The 15,362-nt window shown below is 46.6% G+C and overlaps 1 protein-coding gene across 5 annotated transcripts in view; it reads left to right on the forward strand.

Moving 5' to 3' along the window:
- The window catches only part of LOC121546039 (inositol 1,4,5-trisphosphate receptor type 3), a 48,267-nt gene that overhangs the window by 29,015 nt on the left and 3,890 nt on the right, over positions 1-15,362 (forward strand). For 3 of the 5 annotated variants that reach the window (XM_045209486.1, XM_041857027.2, XM_041857029.2), the window contains exons 20-49: positions 38-182; positions 353-497; positions 694-890; positions 1,050-1,170; positions 1,285-1,339; positions 1,773-1,938; positions 2,146-2,313; positions 2,397-2,471; positions 2,577-2,705; positions 2,832-2,954; positions 3,705-3,905; positions 4,128-4,379; positions 4,563-4,688; positions 5,244-5,369; positions 5,991-6,111; positions 6,306-6,481; positions 6,792-6,940; positions 7,072-7,180; positions 7,356-7,467; positions 10,737-10,912; positions 11,220-11,382; positions 11,590-11,744; positions 12,440-12,640; positions 12,794-12,904; positions 13,017-13,112; positions 13,290-13,391; positions 13,515-13,601; positions 14,327-14,437; positions 14,594-14,786; positions 15,094-15,213. In XM_045209486.1, the coding sequence (XP_045065421.1) occupies positions 38-182; positions 353-497; positions 694-890; positions 1,050-1,170; positions 1,285-1,339; positions 1,773-1,938; positions 2,146-2,313; positions 2,397-2,471; positions 2,577-2,705; positions 2,832-2,954; positions 3,705-3,905; positions 4,128-4,379; positions 4,563-4,688; positions 5,244-5,369; positions 5,991-6,111; positions 6,306-6,481; positions 6,792-6,940; positions 7,072-7,180; positions 7,356-7,467; positions 10,737-10,912; positions 11,220-11,382; positions 11,590-11,744; positions 12,440-12,640; positions 12,794-12,904; positions 13,017-13,112; positions 13,290-13,391; positions 13,515-13,601; positions 14,327-14,437; positions 14,594-14,786; positions 15,094-15,213 (4,211 nt within the window). The remainder of the gene's footprint in view (positions 1-37; positions 183-352; positions 498-693; positions 891-1,049; positions 1,171-1,284; positions 1,340-1,772; positions 1,939-2,145; positions 2,314-2,396; positions 2,472-2,576; positions 2,706-2,831; positions 2,955-3,704; positions 3,906-4,127; positions 4,380-4,562; positions 4,689-5,243; positions 5,370-5,990; positions 6,112-6,305; positions 6,482-6,791; positions 6,941-7,071; positions 7,181-7,355; positions 7,468-10,736; positions 10,913-11,219; positions 11,383-11,589; positions 11,745-12,439; positions 12,641-12,793; positions 12,905-13,016; positions 13,113-13,289; positions 13,392-13,514; positions 13,602-14,326; positions 14,438-14,593; positions 14,787-15,093; positions 15,214-15,362) is intronic. The other 2 variants (XM_041857028.2, XM_041857030.2) reach the window with 1 other exon arrangement.

Here is a 15,362-nt window from a genome sequence, read left to right on the forward strand (position 1 = left end):
TTTTATTTCTATGTTTTTTACCTCTTCCCTTGCTTAGTTATGATTCCAACATGGATGACTTGCGGGACAATAAGAAGAACAAGTTTGCCAACACCATGGTGTTCATGGAGGAGTACCTCAACGTCGTCCTCAATGAAGACCTGCCTTTCGCTGACGAGGAGAAGAACAAGCTGACCTATGAGGTGTCAATTCACACCTCATTCCTATTCTCATTAACAATACTGTGAATACTTCAAAAACACCTATATTTGGTCATGGAAAATTACTCTCTGGCTCTCTACCACTTTAGAATGATAACTGCTAGAATGATAACTGCTAGAATGATAACTGCTAGAATGTTTTGTGCCCTCAGGTGGTGAGCCTGGCCAGACACCTCATCTACTTCGGTTTCTACAGTTTATTTGAGCTGCTGAGGTTGACACGCACACTTCTGGGAATCATCGACTGTATCCCCAAACCTTCACTGGTCAACCCCATGCTCCAGGACGATGGCAGTGGTAAGATAATGAGAAACACCTGTTCTCTGCATTTAACAGTATTACGGGAGAACTACGACACAGTGTCATTTTTATCAAACAAATTGGTACAAATGACGTTCATATTCGGGTTTCCTCATGGTTTTCACCATATCCGTAATAATGATGTGATGAAGTAGAGTTTCAGGTTCTTTACATATCCCATTCTCCATTTTAGGAAAGAACATGAAGCGTTCCATCCATGGCGTGGGTCACATGATGTCCACAATGGTACTGAGCAGGAAACAGTCCATGTTTGGAGGTCCAGGGAGGAGTGCTTCCATTATAGAAGGACCGAACCGCAGCAAGGACAGCATCGACAAACAGGACATCACAGTCATGGACACCAAGCTGAAAATACTGGAAATAATGCAGGTTCGATAAACCTACTGGAAACTACGACATCTTCTCATGACAATTAACACAGAGATGTGGCAAAGGGTTGGGTTTATGCTCGTAATGGAAAACAAGTCATAGCCCTTCATGTATCCCTTTTATACTAAGCGCTGTTCTTTATCTCTTGTTGATCTTCAGTTTATCCTGAATGTCCGCCTGGACTATCGGCTCTCCTTCCTGCTGTCTGTCTTCAAGAAGGAGTTTGTTGATGTTTATCCCATGGCAGAGGCCGATGCTACAACATCAATGGAGCAAGCAGGTAGTGCAGTGAGGGACCCATCGCTCTCCACTAACCAGGCCTTATACAGTATTCCTCTTTGAATAGCTTCTCTCCACCTCAATACATAACATTCTTAACTCTGTCTTTCAACAGCCACCATCAACCTGCAGCACATAGGAGATCAAGCAGAGGCCATGTTTGGCGTGGGGTAGGTTCACTACTATATATAGCGGCAGGTAGCTTAGTGGTTAAGAGTGTTGTGCCAGTAACCGAAAGGTCGCTGGTTCTAATCCCCGAGCTGACTAGGTGAAAAATCTGTCGATGTGCAAGGCACTTAACCCTAATTGCTCCTGTAAGTCGCTCTGGATAAGAGCGTCTGCTAAATGACTAAAATGTCAATGTAAAAATATAGTAATAATAATATATGCCATTTAGCAGACGCTTTTATTCAAAGCGACTTACGTTCATGCGTGCATACATTTTACGTATGGGCGGTCCCGGGAATTGAACCCACTATCCTGGCATTGCAAGAGCCATACTCTACCAACTGAGCTACAGAGGAGCACATACTAACCCGTGACTGTGTCCTCCTGTCAGGAAGGGGAACAGGATACTAACCTGTGACTGTGTCCTCCTGTCAGGAAGGGGAACAGCATACTAGAGGTAGATGATGAGGGAGGTTGTATGTTCCTGAGGGTGTTGATCCACCTCACCATGCATGAGTACCCTCCCCTGGTGTCTGGGGCGCTCCAGTTGCTCTTCAAACACTTCAGCCAGAGACAGGAGGTCCTGCACACCTTTAAACAGGTAAGGAGATACATTCTGAAATCACTGAAGGCAAACAAAGGGGCGGCCAATAATGACCTGCACTCCAATATAAAGTTGGTACAGTATCTGCCAGTACTCTCTCTATTACTAACCCTAATTGCTCCTGTAAGTCGCTCTGGATAAGAGCGTCTGCTAAATGTCTCTTTGTTATACAGCTTTGTTATATATGCTCTCTCTTTCTCTCAGGTCCAGTTGCTGATCTCGGGTCAGGATGTTGATAACTACAAGCTGATAAAGAGTGACCTTGACTGTCTCCGCACCATGGTGGAGAAGTCTGAGCTCTGGGTGAACAAGAAGAGCGGCTCTGGAGGAGCGGAGGGGAAGAAAGACGAGGACAAAAATGAAAAAGTAGAGGTGAGGGCTTTAGGTTGAAGGAACTCCATTATTACCAGTGTAGTAACTACACCATGCTAACAGTACTTCTGATTTCCTTTTAGATGGACTTAGAGGATGTGACCCTGAAGAAAGAGATGTCGGATAAGAGCAATGAAAACTACCAGAAGGTCAAAGAGGTGTGTTTCTTTTCCATTGGAACTGTCACGTTTTCCTTCACACTGGCTAGCATGTCCCATTGTAGTGTTGGGCTGTATTTTTGAAGACGTTCTGTTTTCCCCCAGATCATGGAGCGTCTGAATAAGATGTGCAGCACGGGGGTGTGGAAGAAGCAGCAGAGACTCCTGAAAAACATGGGAGCCCACAAAGTGATGCTCGACCTGCTGCAGGTGTCACACGATCAGGTGAGGGATGTACGTGAACGGTGTCTTACCCCCACTCTGACAACCAAACACATAGTCCAATACTAACATATCTACTAAAACCACCCAAAATAACATGACTTCTGTCTCTCTCTCACACACCTTCCTGGGTTTCAGCATGACACCAAAATGCAAGGGATCATCAGGTGCACTCACCTGTTCCTGCATAAGTTCTGCATGGGGAACCCGGAGAACCAGGTGCTGCTTCATAAGAACCTCAGCCTCTTCCTGAACCCAGGAGTGAGTGAATTCACACACCTTGTTGTTTTCTACTTTATTCATCCTGTTCTCATCAGACATAATAATGACCCCTCCTTCTCTCACCCCTTTCCCCTCTCTCCCCCTCCCCTTTCCCCCCTCTCTCCCCCTCCCCTTTCCCCCCTCTCTCCCCCTCCCCTTTCCCCTCTCTCCCCCTCCCCTTTCCCCTCTCTCTCCCTCCCCTTTCCCCTCTCTCTCCCTCCCCTTTCCCCTCTCTCCCCCTCCCCTTTCCCTCTCTCCCCCTCCCTTTCCCCTCTCTCTCCCTCCCCTTCCCCTCTCTCCCCCCCTTTCCCTCTCCCCCTCCCTTTCCCTCTCTCCCTTCCCCTCTCTCCCCTCCCCTTTCCCCTCCTCCCCCTCCCCCTCTCCCCCCCCTCCCTCTCTCCCCTCCCCTTTCCCCTCTCTCCCCTCCTCCCTCTCCCCCTCCCCCTCTCTCCCCCTCCCCTTTCCCCTCTCTCCCCCTCCCCTTTCCCCTCTTTCCCCCTCCCCTTTCCTCTCTCTCCCTTCCCCTTTCCCCTCTCTCCCCCTCCCCTTTCCCCTCTCTCTCCCTCCCCTTTCCCCTCTCTCCCCCCTCCCTTCCCTCTCTCTCCCTCCCTTTCCCCCTCTCTCTCCCTCTCTCCCCCCCCTCCCCTCCTCTCTCCCTCCTCCCCTCTCTCTCTCTCCCCCCCCCTCCCCCCTCTCTCTCCCTCCCCCTTTCCCCTCTCTCTCCCTCCCCTTTCCCCTCTCTCTCCTCAGCTCATAGAGGCTGAGACGGTGCAGCACATCTTCAGTAATAACTACCAGCTGTGTGCAGAGATCAGTGAGCACGTGCTGCAGCACTTCATCCACTGCCTGGCCACTCACGGACGCCACGTCCAGTACCTCAACTTCCTGCACACCATCATCAAGGCCGAGGGGAAGTATGTGAAGAAGTGTCAGGACATGATCATGACTGAGGTAAGGGAACCTCCCCCACAACCTGCTTTTAACCCTGCCCTTTTCATTGGTATGGAATCAACCTCTGAAAGTTGTAAATAATGCTGCAGTTTTTCAATGTTTATCTAGTCTAGTCTGTTTTACAATCCAAAGTTTGTGTGAAACCCTGCTAAAATAAAAGATGAACCACCTCCCAGCCATTGACAAGCCGCATTAATCATATCAGCAATGTCTCCCCTCTAGTTAACCAACGCCGGTGAGGATGTGGTGGTGTTTTATAACGACAAGGCGTCGTTCTTCACCATGCTGGAGCTGATGGCAGAGTCCAGGGAGGGGATTCAAGAGCACAGCCCCTTGCGCTACCACATCTCTCTGGTGGAGCTGCTGGCTGCCTGCGCTGAGGGCAAAAACGTCTACACGGAGATCAAATGTACCTCGCTGCTGCCCCTAGAGGACGCGGTGAGAGTGGTCACACACGAGGACTGTATCACAGAGGTACGTCTGAAATGGAACAGGCATATCATTAGTTAGTTAGTACCCTACATCGTCCTCATTTAGAAAAACCACAGCAGCGTGCAATGATCTGCAGACATACAACTGCAAAGATAATGTTAACATTATCATTCCAAAATGTATAGACCCCTGACCCAGCTGTGTGCGTGTGCGTGCGTTCCTCAGGTGAAGGTTGCCTATGTGAACTTTGTGAACCACTGCTACGTAGACACAGAGGTAGAAATGAAGGAGATTTACACCAGCAACCACATCTGGAAACTGTTTGAGGACTTCATCGTGGACATGGCCAGGGTAAGTCTCACTCCCCAATCAATGGGACCACTCTCACCCACAAGTGGGCGGCAGGTAGCCTAGTGGTTAAGAGCGTTGTGCCAGTAACCGAAAGGTCGCTGGTTCTAATCCCCGAGCCGACTAGGTGAAAAATCTGTCGATGTGCCCTTGAGCAAGGCACTTAACCCTAATTGCTCCTGTAAGTCGCTCTGGATAAGCGTCTGCTAAATGACTAAAATGTAATGTAAATGTAAGTCTCATCCTCGCTGTGTTTTGCGCAATCATATGACATAGCACGATTTTATCCTGTATTTTAAGCCTTATCCAGAAATGAGAATTAGACCAAACATGAAAGCGATTATCTGAGGATGGTGCTGGTCCATCTAACATGAAAATAAAAGTTTGATGAAAAAGCTTTCAATAAAAGGTTGAAATCCAGGCATGTCACATGATTGTGCAACACAGAGGGCCCTACCAGGGTCATACTGCCTGATGTGACCCGTGGGTCTTTGGGTAAAGTGACCCCGGCCTTTCATCTACAGTTCTTGTCCTCTCTAATCTCTCTTCCCTCTCTAGGTGTGTAACAAGAGAGAGAAGCATCTGACTGACCCTATCCTGGAGAAGTACATCATCAACGTGGTGTTTGACACCATCAATGCCTTCTTCAGCTCTCCCTTCTCTGAAAACAGCACCTCTCTACAGGTCAGTCAGCTCAGTCTCTGAAAACAGCACCTCTCTACAGGTCAGTCAGCTCAGTCTCTGAAAACAGCACCTCTCTACAGGTCAGTCAGCTCAGTCTCTGAAAACAGCACCTCTCTACAGGTCAGTCAGCTCAGTCTCTGAAAACAGCACCTCTCTACAGGTCAGTCAGCTCAGTCTCTGAAAACAGCACCTCTCTACAGGTCAGTCAGCTCAGTCTCTGAAAACAGCACCTCTCTACAGGTCAGTCAGCTCAGTCTCTGAAAACAGCACCTCTCTACAGGTCAGTCAGCTCAGTCTCTGAAAACAGCACCTCTCTACAGGTCAGTCAGCTCAGTCTCTGAAAACAGCACCTCTCTACAGGTCAGTCAGCTCAGTCTCTGAAAACAGCACCTCTCTACAGGTCAGTCAGCTCAGTCTCTGAAAACAGCACCTCTCTACAGGTCAGTCAGCTCAGTGACGCTGCCTACCCAGAGGCTTTGTCATGCTATAACGTTTACTGTATTACACTGTTTTAGTAGAGCACGTGTATTTTCTTTTGTATTGTCTTAACAGTATTTGTGTAGTCGTGATGTGTAATGAATTCTCATCCTGTGATTCTCCTTCCTCTGTGCCTGTAACCAGACCCACCACACCACAGTGACACAGCTGCTCCAGTCAAGCATGCGTCTGCTGGACTGTCCCTGGCTGCAGCAGCAACACAGAGGCCTGGTGGAGACCTGCATCCGCACCCTGGCCATGACAGGTGAGACGGACCTACTGCAGGGCCCAGAGGCGGGCTACATTCAGGGGCATACTGGGCCTAGACACGCAGGGTCAAATTGAGGTCACATTCCTTTCATCTTCTTTGTAAATGTTACTTAAGATTGTTCTACATTTGTTTGAGTGCGAGTACCTTTTTGAACTCAGTGATGACTTTCTCCAATCTTATGTGTGCAGCGAAGAACCGCTCCATCTCCCTGCCCCTGGAGCTGGAGTCTCAGATCACCACCATGCTGAGCAGCAGTGCCACCAACTCTCTGTCCCGCTCCAACCCCAACTACAAGAGCTCCACCCGCTCCAGCCGCCCCCCCAACAACCCCTGGGACTACAAGAACATCATTGAGAAGCTGCAGGTTGGACCCATAATCCACCCTGCTCCCATTCCCCTCCTGTATCCATCACTTTATTCAGCCATAGCCACAACAGAATGAGAAATGACACATTTCCTTGGCCTCTGTCGCTCTGGTTTGTTTCCTGTTCTTGAGGGTTTGGTGTTTGACAGCGTGGATATAACCCTGTCCCTTCTGTCGGTTTGTCTGTGATGTAAACATTGTTCCTCTACACTGATGTTATCTTTTATCTACTTCATTTTTTGTTTAACTAAAGTGTGTTGCGATGTTTAATGCACCTTTTTAAATAAAGCTAGATTTGATTTATGTTCAGGACATCATCAGCACTCTAGAGCAGCGTCTGAAACCGCTGGTGAACGCTGAGCTGTCTGTTCTGGTGGACGTCCTGCAGCAGCCTGAACTCCTCTTCCTGGAGGGAACGGACGCACGGCAATGCTGCGAATCAGGAGGCTTCATCTCAAAGTAAGCCAAGGGACTGACCTTGTGGCTGGGGGGGGTGGTACAAATATTTACGAATGCTAAGTTAAAGAAGGAGCATTCCAGGAATAGTTTTAGTTGGAGGAGGTCTAACACTGTGTACGTGTGAATCCCAGACTGATTCAGCACACTAAAGCCCTGATGAACTCTGAGGAGAAGCTCTGTATCAAGGTTCTGAGGACGCTGCAGGAGATGCTCATACGTACACTGGACTTTGACGAGAAGGTAAAGACTTATGACCAGTCAGTGTAGGTCTTGTAGATTAACCAATATAATATCTGCGTGTATTTAATAAAGGTTTTATGAAGGTGCGTATTGAGGTCCTATTTGGGTAAGAAACTATCCAGTGTGTGTAGGGTGCTAACCATGTCTGTGTGTGGCTGAATTTCTCATCAATAAGGGGATTGCACTGAGGAAGGTGTTGCTACAAAACTACCTGTTCACTAACAACAACAACAACAACAACAACAACAACAACAACAAGGCAGATTTGGTTGAACTTGGAGCAACAGGTTTGTTTATATTAGGCTTAGAATGAGATTATTACGGATTGTGTTCCTATTTACAGTGTGTTAATGTGTATGTCTACAGTCGTGGTCAAACGTTTTGAGAATGACACAAGTATTGGTCTTCACAAAGTTTGCTGCTTCAGTGTTATGAGATATTTTTGTCAGATGTTACTATGGTATACTGAAGTATAATTACAAGCATTCCATAAGTGTCAAAGGCTTTTATTGACAATTACATTAAGTTTATGCAAAGAGTCAATATTTGCAGTGTTGACCCTTCTTTTTCAAGACCTCTGCATTCCGCCGTGGCATGCTGTCAATTAATCAATTGGAGTTTGTCAGAATTTGTGGGTTTTTGTTTGTCCACCCGCCTCTTGAGGATCGACCACAAGTTCTCAATGGGATTAAGGTCTGGGGAGTTTCCTGGCCATGGACCCAAAATGTCTATGTTTTGTTCCCCGAGCCACTTAGTTATCACTTTTGCCTTAAATGGCAAGGTGCTCCATCATGCTGGAAAAGGCATTGGTCGTCACCAAACTGTTCTTGGATGGTTGGGAGAAGTTGCTCTCAGAGGATGTGTTGGTACCATTCTTTATTCATGGCTGTGTTCTTAGGCAAAGTTGTGAGTGAGCCCACTCCCTTGGCTGAGAAGCAACCCCACACATGAATGGTCTCAGGATGCTTTACTGTTGGCATGACACAGGACTGATGGTAGCGCTCACCTTTTCCGGACAAGGTGTTTTCCGGATGCCCCAAACAATCGGAAAGGGGATTCATCAGAGAAAATGACTTTACCCCAGTCCTCAGCAGTCCAATCCCTGTACCTTTTGCAGAATATCAGTCTGTCCCTGATGTTTTTCCTGGAGAGAAGTGGCTTCCTCGCTGCCCTTCTTGACACCAGGCCATCCTCCAAAAATATTCGCCTCACTGTGCGTGCAGATGCATTCACACCTGCCTGCTGCCATTCCTGAGCAAGCTCTGCACTGGTGGTGCCCCGATCCCGCAGCTGAATCAACTTTAGGAGACGGTCCTGGCGCTTGCTGGACTTTCTTGGGCGCCCTGACGCCTTCTTCACAACAATTGAACCTCTCTCCTTGAAGTTCTTGATGATCCGATAAATGGTTGATTTAGGTGCAATCCTACTAGCAGCAATATCCTTGCCTGTGAAGCCCTTTTTGTGCAAAGCAATGATGACGGCACGTGTTTCCTGGCAGGTAACCATGGTTAACAGAGGAAGAACAATGATTTCAAGCACCACCCTCCTTTTAAAGCTTCCAGTCTGTTATTCTAACTCAATCAGCATGACAGAGTGATCTCCAGCTTTGTCCTCATCAACACTCTCACCTGTGTTAACGAGAGAATCACTGACATGATGTCAGCTGGTCCTTTTGTGGCAGGGCTGAAATGCAGTGGAAATGTTTTGGGGCGATTAAGTTCATTTTCATGGCAAAGAGGGACTTTGCAATTAATTGCAATTCATCTGATCACTCTTCATAACATTCTTGAGTATATGCAAATTATCATCATCAAAACTGAGGCAGCAGACTTTGTGAAAATTAATGAGTCATTCTCAAAACTTTTGACCACGACTGTATACTGATTGTGTTTCTATTTACAGTGTGTTCATGTGTACAGTGGGGGGGAAAAAGAATTTAGTCAGCCACCAATTGTGCAAGTTCTCCCACTTAAAAAGATGAGAGGCCTGTAATTTTCATCATAGGTACACGTCAACTATGACAGACAAATTGAGAAAAATGTTTTCCAGAAAATCACATTGTAGGATTTTTAATGAATTTATTTGCAAATTATGGTGGAAAATAAGTATTTGGTCACCTACAAACAAGCAAGATTTCTGGCTCTCACAGACCTGTAACTTCTTCTTTAAGAGGCTCCTCTGTCCTCCACTCGTTACCTGTATTAATGGCACCTGTTTGAACTTGTTATCAGTATAAAATACACCTGTCCACAACCTCAAACAGTCACACTCCAAACTCCACTATGGCCAAGACCAAAGAGCTGTCAAAGGACACCAGAAACAAAATTGTAGACCTGCACCAGGCTGGGAAGACTGAATCTGCAATAGGTAAGCAGCTTGGTTTGAAGAAATCAACTGTGGGAGCAATTATTAGGAAATGGAAGACATACAAGACCACTGATAATCTCCCTCGATCTGGGGCTCCACGCAAGATCTCACCCCGTGGGGTCAAAATGATCACAAGAACGGTGAGCAAAAATCCCAGAACCACACGGGGGGACCTAGTGAATGACCTGCAGAGAGCTGGGACCAAAGTAACAAAGCCTACCATCAGTAACACACTACGCCGCCAGGGACTCAAATCCTGCAGTGCCAGACGTGTCCCCCTGCTTAAGCCAGTACATGTCCAGGCCCGTCTGAAGTTTGCTAGAGTGCATTTGGATGATCCAGAAGAGGATTGGGAGAATGTCATATGGTCAGATGAAACCAAAATATAACTTTTTGGTAAAAACTCAACTCGTCGTGTTTGGAGGACAAAGAATGCTGAGTTGCATCCAAAGGGACCAGGACGACTGATCCGTGTAAAGGAAAGAATGAATGGGGCCATGTATCGTGAGATTTTGAGTGAAAACCTCCTTCCATCAGCAAGGGCATTGAAGATGAAACGTGGCTGGGTCTTTCAGCATGACAATGATCTCAAACACACCGCCCGGCAGCGAAGGAGTGGCTTCGTAAGAAGCATTTCAAGGTCCTGGAGTGGCCTAGCCAGTCTCCAGATCTCAACCCCATAGAAAATCTTTGGAGGGAGTTGAAAGTCCGTGTTGCCCAGCGACAGCCCCAAAACATCACTGCTCTAGAGGAGATCTGCATGGAGGAATGGGCCAAAATACCAGCAACAGTGTGTGAAAACCTTGTGAAGACTTACAGAAAACGTTTGACCTGTGTCATTACCAACAAAGGGTATATAACAAAGTATTGAGAAACTTTTGTTATTGACCAAATACTTATTTTCCACCATAATTTGCAAATAAATTCATTAAAAATCCTACAATGTGATTTTCTGGATTTATGTTTCTCATTTTGTCTGTCATAGTTGACGTGTACCTATGATGAAAATTACAGGCCTCTCTCATCTTTTTAAGTGGGAGAACTTGCACAATTGGTGGCTGACTAAATACTTTTTTTCCCCCACTGTATGTCTATACTGATTGTGTTCCTATTTACAGTGTTTTATTGTATTCATGTGTATGTCTACGGAATGTGTTCCTACTTAGTGTTTTAATGTATTCATGTCTAGGTGCTGAGCAGGAGAGGGACTGGGCGGCTGTAGCTGCTATTCAGTGTCGTCTGGACAGGGAAGGTGGGACAAAGCTCTTCACTGACCTCATAATGAGTACCAAGAACAACAAGATCTTCCAGGAGAGCATCCAGCTGGCCATATGTCTGCTGGAGGGGGGCAACACGGAGATACAGGTAGGATATAACACAGGAGAGCACCCAGCTGGCAATATGTCTGCTGGAGGGGGGGCAACACGGAGATACAGGTAGGATATAACACAGGAGAGCATCCAGCTGGCCATATGTCTACTGGAGGGGGGCAACACAGAGATACAGGTAGGATATAACACAGGAGAGCATCCAGCTGGCCATATGTCTACTGGAGGGGGGCAACACAGAGATACAGGTAGGATATAACACAGGAGAGCATCCAGCTGGCCATATGTCTGCTGGAGGGGGGGGCAACACACTGATCCTCATTCTTTCTGTGGATTTACTTCAGAACTCCTTCTACAAGCTGATGATGGGGGACAACAAGTCAGAGAAGTTCTTCAAGGTCCTCTACGACCTGATGAGAAACGCCCAGATGGACATTAAGGCCAACGTATCAGTCAGTGTAGGAGAGATGACTAACAAAGCCAATGACAACGAAGCCCTCCAGACTGGTGAGAGGGACACTACTCTGATCTCATTTAGTCTGTAGTGACTGTAGTGATTATGAAATAATTATGGTAATTTGCTGAAAAAACAATGACTGTGTGTCAATGACTACATATTGTACGTAAGTCTATATGGTATGGATATATTGTTGGTGTTTTTAAACTATCATTTCACTTTATTCATGGTTCCCTTCCTGCTATGTGGCCTGCCAGGCTCTGGTGGGTCGGTTCCACCCAGCTCCGTTGTCCCTGTCCCGGCCTCTGAGTCTGAGCAGCAGGAGACAGAGATGGGCCCTGCAGTTATCATCATGAAACCCATCCTACGCTTCCTCCAGCTGCTCTGTGAGAACCACAACCAGGACCTACAGGTGGGTGAGAGGCAGAACAAGTACCACTGATTCAGCTGAAACGGCTACTACTGCTGCTACTACTGCTACTACTACTGCTACTACTACTGCTACTACTACTACTACTACTACTACTACCACTGCTGCTGCTACTACTACTACTACTACTACTACCACTGCTGCTGCTACTACTACTACCACTGCTGCTGCTACTACTACTGCTACTACCACTGCTACTACTGCTGCTACTACTACTACTACTACTACTACTACTACTACTACTACTACTACTACTACTACTGCTGCTACTACTACTACTACTACTACCACTGCTACTACTACTACTGCTGCTACTACTACTACTACTACCACCACTACCACTGCTGCTGCTTCTGCTACTACTACTACTACTACTACTACTACTGCTACCACTGCTGCTACTACTACTACCACTGCTACTACTACTACTACTACTACTGCTGCTGCTACTACTACTACCACCACTACCACTGCTGCTGCTTCTGCTTCTGCTACTACTGCTACTACTGCTGCTGCTACTACTACTGATACTGCCATTTACTCTCTGCTGAGGTCTAAACAGACAGACGTCTTTATACAGAACTCACCTATGAGGTAGCTACTAGCTACGGGTGATGAAGCTGAAAATGTTCTGTTTAACCCAGCGACCCTAGATGACTCTTCCCTTTCCCTCCCAGAACTTCCTGCGCTGCCAGAACAACAAGACCAACTACAACCTGGTGTGTGAGACGCTGCAGTTTCTGGATATCATGTGTGGCAGCACCACGGGAGGCCTGGGCCTGCTGGGCCTCTACATCAACGAGAGCAACGTGGGCCTCATCACCCAGACCCTGGAGACGCTCACAGAGTACTGCCAGGGCCCCTGCCACGAGAACCAGGTCAGATAAATCGCACACAGTGCTACGGAAATGATTACTTCAGACAGATACTTTGATAATATTGCCAGAAATTAGGTTTATTAAAAGTTCTGTGAGTTTGAAGACATAACACAGATACTTTGTCATGTTGTGATAATAACTGTGTTTCTGTAGACCTGTATAGTGACCCATGAGTCCAACGGCATCGACATCATCACAGCCCTCATACTGAACGACATCAGTCCTCTGTGTTGTTACCGCATGGAGATGGTGCTGAAGCTCAAGGTTAACTTCCTGTTGTTCTGCTTTATAAATACAGATCTGTGTGTCCTAACTCCTCTGTGTCCTACCTCTGAAATTACATGGTCAGTGACGGTATTGTCTCTCCTGTTTCCAGGACAACGCCTCCAAGCTGCTGCTGGCTCTGATGGAGAGTCGCCATGACAGCGAGAACGCAGAGAGGATACTGTTTAACCTCCGACCTCAGGAACTGGTCAGAGCAAAGCAAAGACCGATCTCTATTTCTTCTTCTCCCTCTATTCTAGCTCCTCATTCTTCTTCATAACTAGCCTCTAAAACGGCCATTGTGTACAGCCATTGTATACACACAGGAAGGGGCAGAATAGTACAGAAGACCTCAGCCAATATCACTATTCCACTCTGTCCCCAGGTGAAGGTAATAAAGAAAGCCTACCAGCAGGAGAGTGAGTGTGAAGGTGGAGAGGTGTCGCCTCAAGAGGTCGGCCACAACATCTACATCCTGGCACTTCAGGTAACGCTCCCCTTCAGATTAATGGAGTATATTTATGCACTCCTATAATAATGTAATAAGTTAATGTTAGAGAATAATGCTTTCACCTGTTTTGCTTATGATTGTGGGCCATGTTTTCGTCAGCTGGCGAGGCACAATAAGATCCTGCTCAATCTGCTGAAACCTGCAAAGAGGACCAAGGAGGAGGGAGAGGAGGGCATATCCTCTATGGTTAGTGTCTCTTTCTCTCTGAGTCAGGCTTTGCATTCATTTGATCACTTTTGTCTATTAATTCCCTACTTGGCAGAATTCTTTGTAGCCTTTCTAACATGTGTTTATTTGAAGTCAGTTTGTTTGAACAAGGCAAGCTTCAGCATATCTGGTTCTCTCATTAATGGAGTAAGTTGTCCTGTGAACAGCCTCACTTCACATTACCTCTACGTCTGTGCTACAGCTGCTCGCATCAATGGCAGCAGACTCACTGCAAACTTTAACAACTGATTTTAATATAATAATAATAATAATAATAAGCCAATTAGACGATTTTATCCAAAGTGACTTAGTCATGTGGGCATACATTTTTTACATATGGGTGGGACCTGGAATCGAACCCACTATCCTGGCGTTGCAAGCACCATGCCGTCACATGGGGATATTTGCATATCCGTGCTTCATTTACATGCCTGGAAATGGTTTGAAGTAGTAGGTGTGGAGGGGCTTTCCTTTTGTTCTCTATTGCTCCTCAAGCAAGGGGAGAGGCTGATGAGAGGGAACCATCAGACTCACTCCTTGAATGGCCTACTCAATGAAGTTTGCAATTGTCTAAACATTATTTTGCTCAAAAACTATATATTTTGTACCGTTAAGTGTGTGTACATTACTGTATTTATACATGGGATATTGTTTTTCAAAAGGAAAAGTTCAAAAATAGTGTTTGTCCTGTTGACTTCCTGCAGCTGAACCTGAAAAACAGGCCTCTCTCTCAGATGTTGAAATCTACGGTGCCGGTGGAGATCGAAGAGCAGGACCCACTGGAGTTCTATGACCAACACACTTCACAGATCGAGGTCTCCACAGCCACACTTCTCCCCTCAATTCACCCATACTACAGTAGTCAATCTTGCTCATTGTAAATAGTCTGAAGTTCACTTGAACTGAAGTGCCCACTGCAAAAGACCACAATCCTAACTTGTTGTCCCTGTCCGTCTGTGTCGTCCGGTCAGATTGTGCGTGAGGACCGCAGCATGGAGCAGATCGTGTTCCCCATTCATCCCATCTGTGAGTTCCTGATGGAGGAGTCCAAGATCCGTGTGTTCAACACCACAGAGCAGGACGAGCAGGGCAGCAAGATCACACACTTCTTCCAGCAGGCCTCCTTCCTCCACAACGAGATGGAGTGGCAGAAGAAGCTCCGCAGTAAGCACAACAACAGAAAAGGAACTAACACTCACACTTGTCTTTTCCTACTAGCACCGACTTTGCTGATAACTTCTTATTGAGACCAACATGTACTGACTGTGATGTGTGGTTGTCTCACCTAGCTATCTTAAGATGAATACACTAACTGCAAGTCGCTCTGGATAAGAGTGTCTGCTAAATGATTCAAATGTAAGCTTGGCTCTTCTGATCCTCCTGTGTGTTTTCTACTGTCTTGAATCTCTCTCTCTCTCTCTCTCTTGGATGTTGTGCGATGATAGAAGGCTGAAGGATGTTTGTGTTTCAGGTATGCCAGTGCTGTTTTGGTTCTCTCGCAGGATGAGCACCTGGGGCAGCATCTCCTTTAACCTGGCGGTCTTCATCAACCTCATCATCGCGTTCTTCTACCCCTATGACTCAGGCCAAGGTGAGGCTCTGCTTGTGTGTGTCAGTGGAGGCTGCTGAGGGGAGGACGGCTCATAATAATGTCTGGAATGGAGTGAATGGTACCAAACACATGAAAACAACTAAATGTTTCATATATTGATTTCATCCTGTTGTGATTGCTATCCCCTA

The sequence above is a fragment of the Coregonus clupeaformis genome, chromosome 30 (assembly GCF_020615455.1).
Source record: "Coregonus clupeaformis isolate EN_2021a chromosome 30, ASM2061545v1, whole genome shotgun sequence".
In the NCBI taxonomy this organism is placed as follows: Eukaryota; Metazoa; Chordata; class Actinopteri; order Salmoniformes; family Salmonidae; genus Coregonus; species Coregonus clupeaformis.